The sequence below is a fragment of the Rhinolophus ferrumequinum genome, chromosome 14 (genome assembly GCF_004115265.2).
Source record: "Rhinolophus ferrumequinum isolate MPI-CBG mRhiFer1 chromosome 14, mRhiFer1_v1.p, whole genome shotgun sequence".
In the NCBI taxonomy this organism is placed as follows: Eukaryota; Metazoa; Chordata; class Mammalia; order Chiroptera; family Rhinolophidae; genus Rhinolophus; species Rhinolophus ferrumequinum.
In genome coordinates this window covers 66,702,279-66,715,990 of record NC_046297.1, presented here as the reverse complement: position 1 = coordinate 66,715,990, position 13,712 = coordinate 66,702,279, and the positions used below count along the sequence as shown (strand labels likewise).

At 51.2% G+C, this 13,712-nt stretch overlaps 1 protein-coding gene across 3 annotated transcripts in view; it reads left to right on the top strand.

Moving 5' to 3' along the window:
• Positions 1–240: 240 nt before the first annotated feature.
• Positions 241–13,712, top strand: part of KCNQ3 (potassium voltage-gated channel subfamily Q member 3) — a 225,297-nt gene continuing 211,825 nt past the window's right edge. Inside the window, exon 1 of one of the 3 annotated variants that reach the window (XM_033126087.1) lies at positions 241–1,061. In XM_033126087.1, the coding sequence (XP_032981978.1) occupies positions 676–1,061 (386 nt within the window). In that variant the 5' untranslated portion in view covers positions 241–675. The remainder of the gene's footprint in view (positions 1,062–13,712) is intronic. The other 2 variants (XM_033126088.1, XM_033126086.1) reach the window with 2 other exon arrangements.

The following is a 13,712-nucleotide window of genomic DNA, read 5'->3' as shown; positions in this document are numbered from 1 at the left end:
CAAGAAAACGTCAAGCTGCAGCGGCCACAAGGCGGAGAGGAAGACGAAATCCCCCCGTGCTCCTCCCCTTTACCCGGCCCGCCACGCCCCACCCAGGGAAAGCCCAACGCCCGCGGGGAGGGGCGGGGCGCCGGGGGCGGGGCGGGGCGGGGCGGGGCGGGCGACACGGCCCCACCCCGGCGAGGCGGGAGGGAGGCGGCGAGCGCTCGGCCCGCGGCTCGCGCTCGCTCGCTGACAGGCAGCTGCTGCTGCTGGGCTGAGGCTGGAGCGGGCGGGAGGGGCGCGGTGGGAGCGCGGAGGAGGGAGGAGGCGGGCGGGCACCGGGCTTGTAAATACACTGCGATGCTGTCTCGGGCTCGCCGGCCCGGGTGCCGCCTCCGCGCCAGCTTCGCGCGCCCTCGCCCGCTCCCCGCAACCCCCCGCCCGCGCCCCTCGGGGTCCCGCGGCTGACCCGCTCGGGATGTGACCCCCTTTCGCCCCGCCTGGCCTCCCCTGCCCCCCGGGGGGCCCGCCTTTGCCTGCTTTGGGGGCTGTGGGTGGGGAGGGGCGCGCGGATCATGGCATTGGAGTTCCCGGGCTTGCAGCCGCCGCCGCCACCTCGTCCACGCACCCCGAGCGCCCCTTCTTCCCGGAGCAGCAGCGGAGAAGGCGGAGCGGCCGGCGGGGGCGAGGTAGATGGGGCTCAAGGCGCGCAGAGCGGCGGGGGCGGCTGGCGGCGGCGGCGACGGGGCCGGCGGAGGTGGCGGGGCCGCTAACCCGGCCGGAGGGGACGCAGCGGCGGCCGGCGACGAGGAGCGGAAAGTGGGGCTGGCGCCCGGCGAGGCGGAGCAAGTCACCTTGGCGCTCGGGGCCGGCGCTGACAAAGACGGGACCCTGCTACTGGAGGGCGGCGGCCGTGACGAGGGGCTGCGGAGGACCCCGCAGGGCCTCGGGCTCCTGGCCAAGACCCCCCTGAGCCGCCCCGTCAAGAGGAACAACGCCAAGTGCCGGCGCATCCAAACTTTGATCTACGACGCCCTGGAGAGACCGCGGGGCTGGGCGCTGCTCTACCACGCGCTCGTGTGAGTACCTGGCGCCCCTCGGCGGCGCAGGCTGGGGTTCGGGTGGAGGGTTGGAGCTGAGGAGGAGACCAGCCCGCCCTCAGTGCGTGCGTCTCTGCTGGATGGGTCTCTGGGTGTTGGACCCCGAGGCGTGAAAGGTCCAAGCGCGGTTCCTCGGCTGTTTCGGAGATTAAATTGGCGTTTGTGTGCGCGCGGGTGCGCGTGTACCGCATCTTCTCCGGATATTGGTATCCAAGCTTAAAAGAATTCTGTGGGTTTTTTTTTTTCCAATTAATGTGGAGGTGGAGCAGGGTAAAGCGGACCCTCCCTTGCGCGCTGTGCTTCTGCTTGGGGCGGGTCCCTTCTCTTGGGATCGCTGCAGAGTTTAAATGATACATCCTGGAGTTGGGGATGGGAGGTACCCACAGTGGGGTGTGTGTGTGTGTGTGTGTGTGTGTGTGTGTGTGTGTGTGTGTTGCTTGCTTGTACCACCCTTCTTAGGGCTCCGTCCTGGTATAGGAAAGATCCTGGTTGCTCTAATTGGGGGCTTGGTCTGGTCAAAAAGCATGTCTTTGAGTGCTTTGGGGGGAAGTTAATGAGAGAGAGGAAGAGAGAGTGTGTGTGTCAGGCTCTAAGCCTAGACTGAGAGGCTGGAGCTTAGTGCGGGAGGTGAGGGCCTCAGGGGCTTATTTTGGCTGAAACATCTCCCTGATTTGGTCCTGATATCCCTTCAGCCTCAATTGCTGCCCCTTCTCTGACTTTGGCTGGGCAGGGGCTGGGGCCTGTGAAGGGGCCTGGGCTGGAGGCTTGCCCACAGGCACCTTTCCCCTAGAAAGTGTCTCCTTGCTAATCAGGATTTAAATACGTGGCCAAAAGGAAGATGGAACTCCCTTCTGCACCGGCCACTCTGGATAGAACATCCTTCTAAATTTGGGGAGAGGGCAAGGATGGCAGCGTTGGCTCCTCACCCAGGAGGGGAAATCAGGGTTGTCAGCACAGATCTCAGAGCTGGCAGGGCACTTCCAGTTACCCCTTGCCTCCTGTCTGTGGCTTAGTCATTCTGATGGCTGCTTTTCAGGAGGCTGTCTCTTTACGAGGGTTTGGGCAGAGAATTGCACATGACCTTGACCCCTCTTGTGCCTTTACTAGTAGATATTCCTCTCTGTCCTCCTCCAATTGACCCATGACTGATGGGGTCTGAGGGAGTTCAGGGAGCTTTGGACTACCTGCCAATCTTCCTTGGTTGGAAAGCTTTTCCAAATTTGGCCACCAGGTGGGGGCATCCACACAGAACCTCTGAGTGGGCAACAGGTTTCTTCAGAGAGGTTATGGTCCCTTGGAGACGGTGCCTCCCCTGAAACGGAGGAACCAGCAGGAGGGAGGGAGCATCCAGCTAGGAACATGGGTTTGGGGGGGGTCCAACCTTCGGCGACCGCGTGTATTTGCAGGTGTTAGTAGCTGGAGAGAAGGATTAGCAATTGTGGCTCTTCCATTTGCTTTTTTCAGGTGGAAAAAAGAGATGAAAAATACATTCGTCTGCTGTATTTAGTTAAATTGAACTGAAATTAATATTGGAATATGTGATAATGCAAAAAGACACAAAAATTAGCTGCGTGCACACAAACATACACAGACTCACATGTCCTTTTGCACATAAATGGCAGTCAGCATGTATTGGCTGACTTTCGAACCTGGGGTCCCACCAGAGCTTGTGGGCTCCCTCTTACTTCTCCCACATTTTCCAGACAGCACCCCAGCCCTGTGTTGCCCAGTCTGGGGAAGGGATAGCTAAGATGCCAGAGCCACAATTATCCTTCTCTAGAATTATTCCATCACCCAGAAGCAAGTTTGAGAATGCCAGAACCTGCAGCCTCAGTTTCCCAGAGAGGATCCAGGAAAAGTGTAAGACAGTGAGAGGGGCAGGAGTTGAATACCTAGCCGGTATTTTCAGACATGCAGACCATTGGATTGTCACCATGGTCCTAGGAAGTGGGAATCATTATCTACATCTTGTGGATGAGGATATGAAAGCTTCCAGAGATAAAACCACTTGTCCCAGAGTCCGCAGCTGATGTTTATGGAGCACACATCTGAGTGCAGTGGGTCAGCGTTTCTGAGCCCAGATCCCAGTTCTGACCCTTGCCAACATTCGCAGTATTTCACTATGGGTCACTGGGTGCCCCGACCCTATTGGTAAACAGCAGGCTCTTAGTAATGCCTGTTTCCTTTTCCTTGGCAAATGGCTAGAAACGGAATTTGGGATCAAAACGGGATGGTCAGAACCCCGGGAACCGCACTGTTAGGGAAATATGGGAGAAGCTGTGGTGCTGGTGGGAATGTGGATTGTGATTCACTGGGAGTTGTACAGGAAAACCCATGTTGGGCTGGGCGTGAGATCCTGATTTTGAAGCCTACCTAGTTAATGGATGCATTGTACATCCTCGCTCCAGCTTCGGAGGAAGTCCAGTCAGGCGAACGAAATTGAACCTTTCATTGATGATTCAGGCTTTTACAAGACACTGAAATTCATGTTTCAGAGCATCCATTCTCCAGTTGTGAGCTGTGGCTAATGGCATAAGGGTGCCAAGAAATTGGGCTAACCATGGGCTCGCAGTCTCGTACATGCTTTAAAAAAAGAAAAGAAAAAAAGAACCTGACCCATGAGATGTAATTTCCCCCCTCTATCCTAAAGATAGAATACAGCAAATGTGGAAATCAAAGACCGCCCCCCCCCACACACACCCTGCTCCCTTTGCCTTAAATGCCCCTCCCCTACTTTCTCCTGGCCACTCACTTGGCCCAGCTCCAGTGTCACCTCCTCTGGGAGAAGCTTTTCCCTGACCCTCCAGACTGAACTAGAATTGCCCCTCCTCTGCAGCGTCCCCAATCCTAGGACTTCGCACGTTGCATTGGGTTGATTGGCCTGCTCATCTTGTCCATTGAGTGGAGAGCTCCTTAAGAGCAGGGGTTCTGCTGTTCTCTAGCATTCTCAGTCCCCAGCAGGCTGCCAGGCCCTGGAAATGACGCGGTGAGCATTTGCTGAAAGGATGAGTGAAAGAATATGCCTGGTTCACCAAGACTGTTCTGTATGGCTTTACTGTTATCACAACAACACTAAGCAGCCAAGGTCAGCCTTGTAGGATTTGAATGATAAGAATGGCTCTCAGAAGTCTTCAAATGGACTATGGGGGGAGGGGGAACAGGTGGGAGACCGTGCTTTGAGCCCAGTAAGGCTGATCATCTCTCTGCTTTTTTAGCCTTATGACTGAGAAGCATTTTGATGTTATAGAAAATGTGGGCAGAGATTTGGCCATGACCTTGGAGTTCACATCTGGATTCTGCCTTACATCTGTGACTTTGCATGAGCTAAATTGGAAATGACCTGTCGTTGCAGACGATAACACGGACCGGTCAGAGGGTGGATTTTAGATGTAAAGGAAATAGTGTATATAAATGAAATTCTCCCCGTATCAGGAACTCAGTATTCATTAGTCGTTTCTGCATAGGGGTCTCCTTAAAAGTCATACACACCAGCCACTGTGCTGCCCTGGCTTTGTCTAGGGACACCCCTTCCTAGCCTGTTGTGAGTGAGACGCTGGCTTCCTGTTGGCGTTGTTGCTGGGGTGGCACTGCACAAGCATCCCACTGCCCTGACAACTTTTCCGCGGTCAGCTGGGTATCCTCAGTCACTCACCTGTTGACAGACCAAGGGGAAATGAGCACAGGGAATGCCTACCGGTTATACTCGGAGGTAGACTGGCCTCAGGGGCATCTGGCAGGTGAGACTGAGAGGCGAGACCCAAGCACCCATCAGCTGCTCTGGAATGTAAGAGACCCGGCTGGTGGACTTAGCATGTTAACTAAACCATCTATGGTCCCGAACGTGGAGGAGAGACACTTGACTTCCACGCAGACTCCTCAGTCAGGCAGAGTCTTGGCAAGTTTGGGATGAGAGAAATTAGGTTTCCCGAAGTCGCTCTGCCTCTCACAGCTGGTATAGTCTTGGGCAAGTTGTATACCTGGCACATGGAAAACATTCAAAGAATGTTAGTTGTTGCTGTGATTCTATGTATTAATGTATTTAGCCTCTTGACAACCTTGTGACTCTGTGACGACCCTACTGGGATCCCCTTTTATGATGAAAAAACAGAGAAGAGCTTCTGTTTCTTCATCTGAAAAATGTTATCAGTATAGGCTCTTGTGAAACTAAGAATACCTTGCATAGAAGAAAGGAGCAATAATAGTTATTTGTGTATTAATGTTACTCAGTTAGTAGATATTTCTTGAGTGCCTTCTTTGGGCCAGGCACTCTTCATTAAAGATAGAGCAGTAAAGAAAACAAAAATAATATAATCTAATATCTGCCCTGATGGAATATATGTATAATCTAATAATAACATCATTAATATTGACAGAAATCTCAGAGTTTTGACATCTGGTCAACCTCAGCCCCCAGGCAGAAGGAATCCCTTCAAGCAGCATCTCATCCCGTGTGACAACTTGTAATTCATTACTGAAGCGACATTATTTTTCTTTTCTAGACAAAGCTGGCTTCAGTTCTCTCAGCAGTCCTATTTCTCTGACTCTAGCCCACTGTCCCCCTTTTCTGCTCCCCATGGATCTTATTCTTTCTCATTTCTCACTTGATGTTAGTCGTCTTAACCAGCTCAGTCCATCCCCACTTTTTTTCACCCCACTAATCTTCCTCTTGACATCTCCTTCCTCAGTTGTGTCACTTTCCTTCTCATTATTGAGAATCAAGGATTTAAGAAGTTAGGAACTTGCCAAAGGTCACTCTGCGGGCAAAGGCAGAACGAAAACCCAGCAAGTTTACTTACGGATTGATCCGAAGAAATCCAAAACACTAATTCAAAAAGATAGACGCACCCCTAGGTTGATTGTAGCCTTATGTACCATAGCCAAGCTATGGAAGCAACCTCAGTGTCGGTCAGTAGACGATCCGATAAAGAAGATGTGATATATGTAAGAACACATTTTCTTACTTTCGTGGATTCTATATAGACCGTGTCTCAAGGTTCCTCTCCACCGTGGGCTTTGTCTAGCTAATGACAATTATACGCTAAAAAGGTGCATTTATTTCAAGGCCACACAGAGTTAAGTGCCAAGCCTCGTGCCAGGCGATTGAGAGACATGAGCCATAATTCTTTCTCTATGGAGAGAGAGACTGAAAACAAGTAACTCAGGAACAAGATGGCTTCTTGCACGTAGTTTACGAATGAAAAAGAGTAAATACGTATGCAGTCGGCTCATGGAGCGTCCCACACATAGTCTCTGATTGGCTTCCTCCTGAGGTGGCCTTCCCTCCAGGCTGAAGACCTCAGGGTGCGATCTCCTTTCCTCCTCTCCATCCTCCTGTCCTTTGTGAGACATACAAGTATAAATAATGTCACCTGGACCCCTTAAGAGTTTGCAGTGGAGTTGGGGCATATAATAGCAACGGACCAATAATAACCTACATTTTTACATCATTTCATAGTTTATGAGAGCCCCCTTTTGGGCAACACCATGCTTTACATATATTAGTGACAGTAGCCGTCACAGCAAGTCCTGACTTACAAATCACCAAGTCTGGTTTTCCTGAGCCGGTGTTGTGTCCGAGGAGCAGGCAGCCTGTGCATAGTTTCTGTGGCATTGACCCCTGAGAGTCTCTCTAAACTTGTCATAGCAGCTTAAGCCCGTCTGTACCTTTACGGATGTCTTTTGGGGGAGGGTGGGGTGAAATATCACCTAACGTGACTTGAGAATACTGAGCCGGGGGAATATGCCCATCCAGGCGCTGCCCTCTGTACTAAGGGAAAGTCACTTAGCACTGTCACCCGCTTTATCTCCCTACGCCTGCCCTTTCCTAAAATTCCAGCTTTCGCTTTATCTCATCCATGTATATGGGTTACGGATGCCTCTCCGCCTACTGATGGCTGTCCAAAAAAATGAAACCAGCAGGACTTACTAATCAGCAGGTCTGATCAAACCTACCAGCAGATAAGTTACTTAACAGCAGTTGATGGGATTTTGACGGACCCGGCACAGAGAGTCACTCGGCAGATTACAAAACCCAGAGCTGGAGGGAACTGTAGAGAAGAGGAAAGTGAGGCCCAGGGCAGTTAGGAACTTGCCAAAGGTCACTCTGCTGACAACGGGAGGACGCAAACTCAGGGCTGCTTCTTTCAAGGTTGGCTTCCCTCCGGCCACACTGGCTTCCCCTCGTGGTCCTCCAGCAGCTGCTTTCCAACAGCGCATTCTTACCTGCTGCTTAGGATCTGATCAAATGAACAGACGAAAGTAAAGTCAGCTGTGGGCTGATCAGGCAGTTGCACGCAGGCTCCAGCCGGCCTCTTGCCAAGAAGGGCTTCTCTTCCTGTTGAAATTTCCAGTGTCCAGACCCCTTTGTTCCACGCCCCCATCCTCACTTCCGGTCGTCCACCAAGAGTCATATAAAATTGTCCCTGATCGCCACGCAGCTGAAAGGCATTCAAAACCTTCCTAATAATGATAACAAATGTTTGGATCCATTGGCGTTGTTTATAATGTCACCGGTGGGGCAGCACCACCATCGGTTCCATTCATGGGAACCTGATTTATTTTCATTAATAACATTAACTGACGTGTATAGAGTTATTTCCCTGGGCCATGTTGGGCTGCTCCTTCTGGATGGTTCTCCTGAGGTGTGGCTGAGAGGCCCGCCCCCGGGATTTTAACTCTGAATCTCACTGATTTGCCCTGCAGCCGCCAACAAGTCATTTTACTTTGAATAGCCTCAGTTTCTCATCTGCTCAATGGACCTAGTATTCCTTGCCTTCCAGGTTGTTGGAAGGGTTAAATGAGGTCGTTCACGCATCGCTCAGTGGGGTGGAAACACTGGTAGAAGCTCCCCGAGGCAAGGCTCTCAGTAGACGTGGTGTATTTAACACAGGGTTGCGCCATCTTGGTTTCACTTTCTCCCCTTTGCTCAGTCTTTCCTCCTAATTGCCCCCACCCATGACATTTTAATACCATAGCTATCCTGTGTGTCTCTTTATGGCCTATGTGTATATCTGGGCTCGATACATAAAAAGAGTAAGTTTTTTTCACACCTGTCCCCCACCAGAACGGATTTTGCCCCCTTGGAAGCAGTGTTATCCAATGAGAGTGCACGACTGAGGAAGTGATTCCAAGAAAAACTGGACAAACAGGTAAAATCGGGGACTGTGGGGAAATGTGGGGAGATGAGACAGGAGAGGGAAAGCAGACTGGAAGACTGCAGCATCAGGCAGTTTACCAGGAGAACAGGTGACACTCAGTCCTCGTGGGGAACCCTGACTTGCAGTGTAGACAGCACAGAATTCTCCTTGAACTCCATCCATCACTGGCTCGGGGCTGCTCCCAGGGCTGTTCCTCTCGGAGACAAAATGGGGGATATTGGCCAAAGGCGTTTGTCTGCAAAAGGCCACCTTGGCAGGCGCTGGGAGAGGGTACTGAGGTGGTCCAGGAGGGCACCAATAGCACTGCTACCCATTGTCAAGTTCTACAGTGAAGGAACTATTGTGACGTGAGGTTCGCACGCGTTTCTGTGTTTCCTCAGGGGTTCTTAAGTAAAGGCAGCGTGGCCTAAAGCTCATGGTAATCCTGTCGTGTTTTCACCCCTCATTAATTTTTTATTAAGGATGTCACTGCGGGAAAAAAAAGAAAAAAACTGAATTAAAAGTATTTGTAAATAGGTCGATTGATTCAGTGCCTGGTAGCTAATGATAGCTCATCGTTTTGAGCTCTTCTATGTGCCAGGATTGTAGAGTTCTCAAAAGCACCATGGAACTTGGCCGTGGTCGGCATCAGCCTGTTGAAAGTATGGTCCGCTCACATATTAGTAATTCTCACCAAATAAAACAGGAGAGTTATTTTACATAAGCACGGAGAACCTCAGTCCTGTTGACACTATTACTTCTGGGTCGCTTTCAAAGAATGAAAAACGGTACAAATTTACAACGTGAGAAACATTAGCATTTTCAAAACAAGATTAAAATAGAAATTCCGCTTGTTCTTACAAACACATCTTTGGTTGAGAAAAATGGCAGGATCTTGGTTGTGAAGTGGGGTGCCCTGATTTCTGCCCTTTGCCTCAGTTCTGTTTTCCTGGGGAAGTAATTAACATTGACCTTCAGGATTCTGGAATGGAAAAGGGAATATTGAGATTTCTAGAATCTTCTTTTGTGCCAGGATTTCAACACCTTATTTGGCCGGGAAGAAACCTCATGGAGCAATTTTTAATTTTTTTTTTTTTTTTTTTTTTTTAGGTTTACTATATATGCTCCCCCAATATCTGCTGTTTAAACTCGAAGTATGATCATTCTGCAGACATTGATTTCAGGTCTACTGGATGCCAAGCCTTGGGCTAGGAATAGGGGATACAGGGTTGAATAAGTCAGTGTCTGCCTTGACGGGCTCACGGTAGAGTAGGTAAATAAATAATTGCTTAGTGGTGTGACACTCACTTTAATATATGTACAGCAGGTCCTCGACTACCATCCTTTCATTGCAATGTTGATGAGATGCCGTTGGAAGTTAACTCTTGTTTATATCATTAGCCTGTGGCAAAAAAACATTACACCTTGTTTCACCACAGTTCCAAGAACCTATTGCTGACGTTAAGTGAGGACTTACTGTATATAATGAGTCTACTTGGGGCTCCCGTAAAGTTGTCAACACTATTTAAGTGAGTCAGGAAAGATTTCCATCAACAAGAACCAGATTTCATCATCTATACAGGGCTAACGTAAAGACCGCTTTTTCCTTCATTTTCTAATGTACAACCGTGACCATGACTGTGTCACACATTTTCAGCCCAAAGATCTGCTTTATTCTCACACTCAAGGAAAGGTGTTGGGATTGAAGTAAGAGACAGTGGGATCATAAAACCTAGAGTTGGGGGAACCATGAGTTGAGCTGTGTAAAGAGGCTGAAGATTTGTTTCTTGGCTGTACCTTTCATAGGTGCAAATATTCATTCTTTGCAGCCCAGAGCCTAATATGACACCAGGTATACCAGATAGACAAAACGGGGTTCTATTAGAAGGAGAAAGATGGAAGAGTGACTTCTGCCCAACATGTCTGCCATGTCGTCACCAGGAGCCCATGTCAGAGGGGGGGAGGGATGAGTGACATCCCCCCGTGTTTTCTTTCCCCATCAATCAGTCCGCAGGCCCTGCTTGCATGGCTGCCAGGCCTGGCCCTCTGCAGAGAGGGGTTCTGAGTTGTGTGCCCACTGCCTTCCCACCCAGACTGGTCGAGGATGTGACAGAAGGTTCTGGAAGTGCTGGACACCCTGATGAGCCTTGTCCCATTGTGATACCCCAAGCAGCCTGCTGAGCCAGGAAGCAATGACTGGGCGTCCTTTACTGTGCAATGGAAACTACTGTAATTAACTACAGTGGGTTCTTGGGGTGGGGGGGGCAGCAGGTAACCGTGGGAAACTTCGCACTGTATGGTCTTGCCCCTGACTCACTCACCAAGTACCTGGAGGGAGGTCATTGGGCCAGCGGTGGCCTAATGGAATGAACAGGTCCTGGACCCAGAGGCAGAACAGCGGAGTTCTTGTCCCGGGCTCTTAGACATCCTTGATGGAGTTTGACATAAGGTAAGCGTGGATGGATGGATTAGACATGGCTTCCTCCTTCAAAGACCCCACTGTCTAGACAGGAGGTGCAGGGAGACAGGGTGGCCTCGTAGCCGTGAGGTGGGCTCTGCTGTCAGACATGGGAGCAAACCCTCATTCTACCACCTGTGTGACCTCCAGCAAGTTGTAAAATGGGATCAGATGACCTGCCTCAGCAGACTGCTGTGACCCTAGGATGGCATAATGGCTGTAGAGCAGCTGCCCCCATACTGTTGATGGTAATGGTAACAGATGACTCGCATACAAAGGCAGATTGGCACACAGGCCAGAAGTCGGCATACAGACAGACTGCTGTGGGTTGGTTCTGAGATGGGACTCTGACAGGCTGCCTGGAGGAGGCAGCCTTTGATCCAGGCATAGAAAGATGCAGTGGTGTCGGGGTCAGGGTTAGGGCTGGAGGCCGAAGGAGTAGCTTTGGCAAAGGCTTGGAAGTGAGAAATGGGCAGGTGAGTCGGTGTGACCATTCCCAGTGGCTGAAGCTAGAGGCTCTTTGGGTGAATGGGGGGTGGGTAGCTGGGTGATGAGAGGATGAAATAGGAGATGTAGTTGGAAGGGTCAGACCTTTTTTAACTATGGAATTGCTGTGCAGCCTTGGACAAGAAACCTCATGCCTCTGTGCCTTTCTTTCTTTCCTGAAGAATTAGGTAGTGGGATACTTTTTAAGGTTTCTTAGTGGAGAAGCTCCTTGCATTACAGAGGGGACTATTCCGCAAGGGGCAGGAATGTCACACATTTTGCAGGATTTTCAGCATCCTGGGCCCTGCCTACGAGATGCTGTTAGAGCCAATGAGTTACAATAAATCAAACCACTCCCAGGCTTTTGCAAAGGTTCTAAAGGGGGTGGCAGTGGCCTCGGCTTAGAGCCACTGGCCCCTAGTGGCCGGGACTCCGGTTGATGTCTCTGGCCTCAGCTCCCCAGTGTTCTCACCGTCGGTGCTGAATTGAAGCAAAGACACATATGTAGTGGGTTGGAGGGTTTACTGCACTGGTGAGGTGAGCACAGTGTTTTCATGAAAGCCTAACCTGCTTTTTGACTCAGGTAAAACACCCAGATACATCATTTCAAAAGTTGGGGAACATGAAAGTTACCCAAACACAAACCACATGCAGTGTGCGCCTGTGTGTACACACACACACACACACACACACACTCACACACACTCACAGACACACCCCTCAATCCCTAAGCCCCAGTGTTTGGAACATTAATTAGTGTCACTGCATGAAACAAATTAAGTTGGGGACCTCATTGCTTCCATCTGGAAAAAAATAGCACTGGGAAATGCTGACGTCGGAAACGGCAGAGCAGCACAGTCATGACTGGGATTTCAGCAGCACACTCAGCCTCCCTAGGCTGCAGAGGTCGCTGTGCCAGGAGCCTGGGCCCTGTGACTGGATGGGGAGGTGGTGTGTGTGGATGGAAACGCGGCTTATGTTTCAGGTAAGAAAGGTGTGTTGGAGCAGGGGGTCTTCGTGAGGCTGCAGCTAAATTCCAGCTGTGTGACCTCAGGCAAACTACATTTCACTTATCTGGATCTTAGTTTCCTCATCAATAAAATGGGGAAATTAATGGTACCCACCTTATGTGTGAACATGAGGAAGTGGAGGCTCAGAGAGGTTAGGTGACTTGCCCAGGGGCACACAGCTGCTAGGCTGTGGAGCTGCACGGACAGGATGGCCCTGCGTCTACGCTAGCGCTTCACCTCCCCGTCCTCTCCTGGGCCCTTCTCCTTGAGCTCCAGCAGACCTGGCACCCCGATTCGTCCTGCAGGAAGCTCTGCCTTGGCAAGGTTTGCCATGATTAGCCCAGATCATGGCTGTGTTGCAGGCAAGAGCCACGCATGGTCTGTTTTCTTTTAATCGACAGTGCCAGGCGTGATGCTGGGCACGCAGTCCGTGTTTAACAAACACTGTTGACTAATCCCTTGGCCTGGCAGCATCCACGCTGCGTTCCAAACAAAACCCAGATCTGAACATGGGCTTGGAAAACTGCTGTTGGAACGCTGACCGCGGCTGATTTCCCTGGGAACTCCACAAGCACGCCAGGAACCTGGCGGCCTGCGAAGAGGCTTCTGTGCTCTGTTGGGCCAGGTCAGCTCTACTGCCATTTCCTCACAACCATCCCAGCCAATAGGCGGAATTTAGCCAGAGTCTGTTGTGTGTGGACTCTGGTCCAGGTTTGAAGTCGGGGGTTGTCTGTGCTCGGAGATGGCACTGAAAGGATGGATAGGAATTGACCCCTTACTACCTAGCCTTCTGGAAGGGAGGGAGTGACCGAGGTAGAGGGGAACCAGGAAGGAGCTACTGGCCTTTGACCCCGGGGGCTGGGGAGCTCTGTCAGCCTCAAAGAGGCTCAGGCCCCTTCAGCCCCTGGTGGTGAGCCCCAGGCTATGTGGTAAGAAGACCCGAGGGTACAAAGATGGCTGTGTCAGTGGGCTCTGGCCTCAAGGAGCCCCGTCTCATGGTTTTGGGCAGCGCGACCCCACTGGCCTTATCTCCTGCAGTATCCTAACTTCTGGCCTCCCCTCTCGCCCACCTCCATCCGTTTTCCACCTGGAAGCCAGGGTTGTCATTTTCCGGTGTGAATTAGATCATGTTTCTGTAGTTCTAAGCCCTTCACTGGCTGTCTGTTGACCGCGGCACAAAACCCATTGTCATTGCTCAGACTCATAAATAAGCCCGAGCGATCCAGGCCCGGCTCCCCACCACCGTGGCCGGGCTTTCCGGGTTACAGCTCATGGCAGCCCTTCCCAGGGCACCCCAGGTCCTGCTTCCCCTCGGGAAGGGCCTCAGCTCTTACCATTTTCTTGGCCTGGAAGACTCTCTCTCCACTCATATAAAATACCTTCCTTAGTTTTTGTTGGGGGCTCTGTGATCAACTGCTTCCAGGTCCATCCTCACCATTGTTTATATCCTTCGAAACACCATGTCACAAGCAGTGAGGACCACAGGCTGTAAGGTATGCGTTCATGTGTCTCCCGTCACTCAATTGGGAGCTCCAAGTGA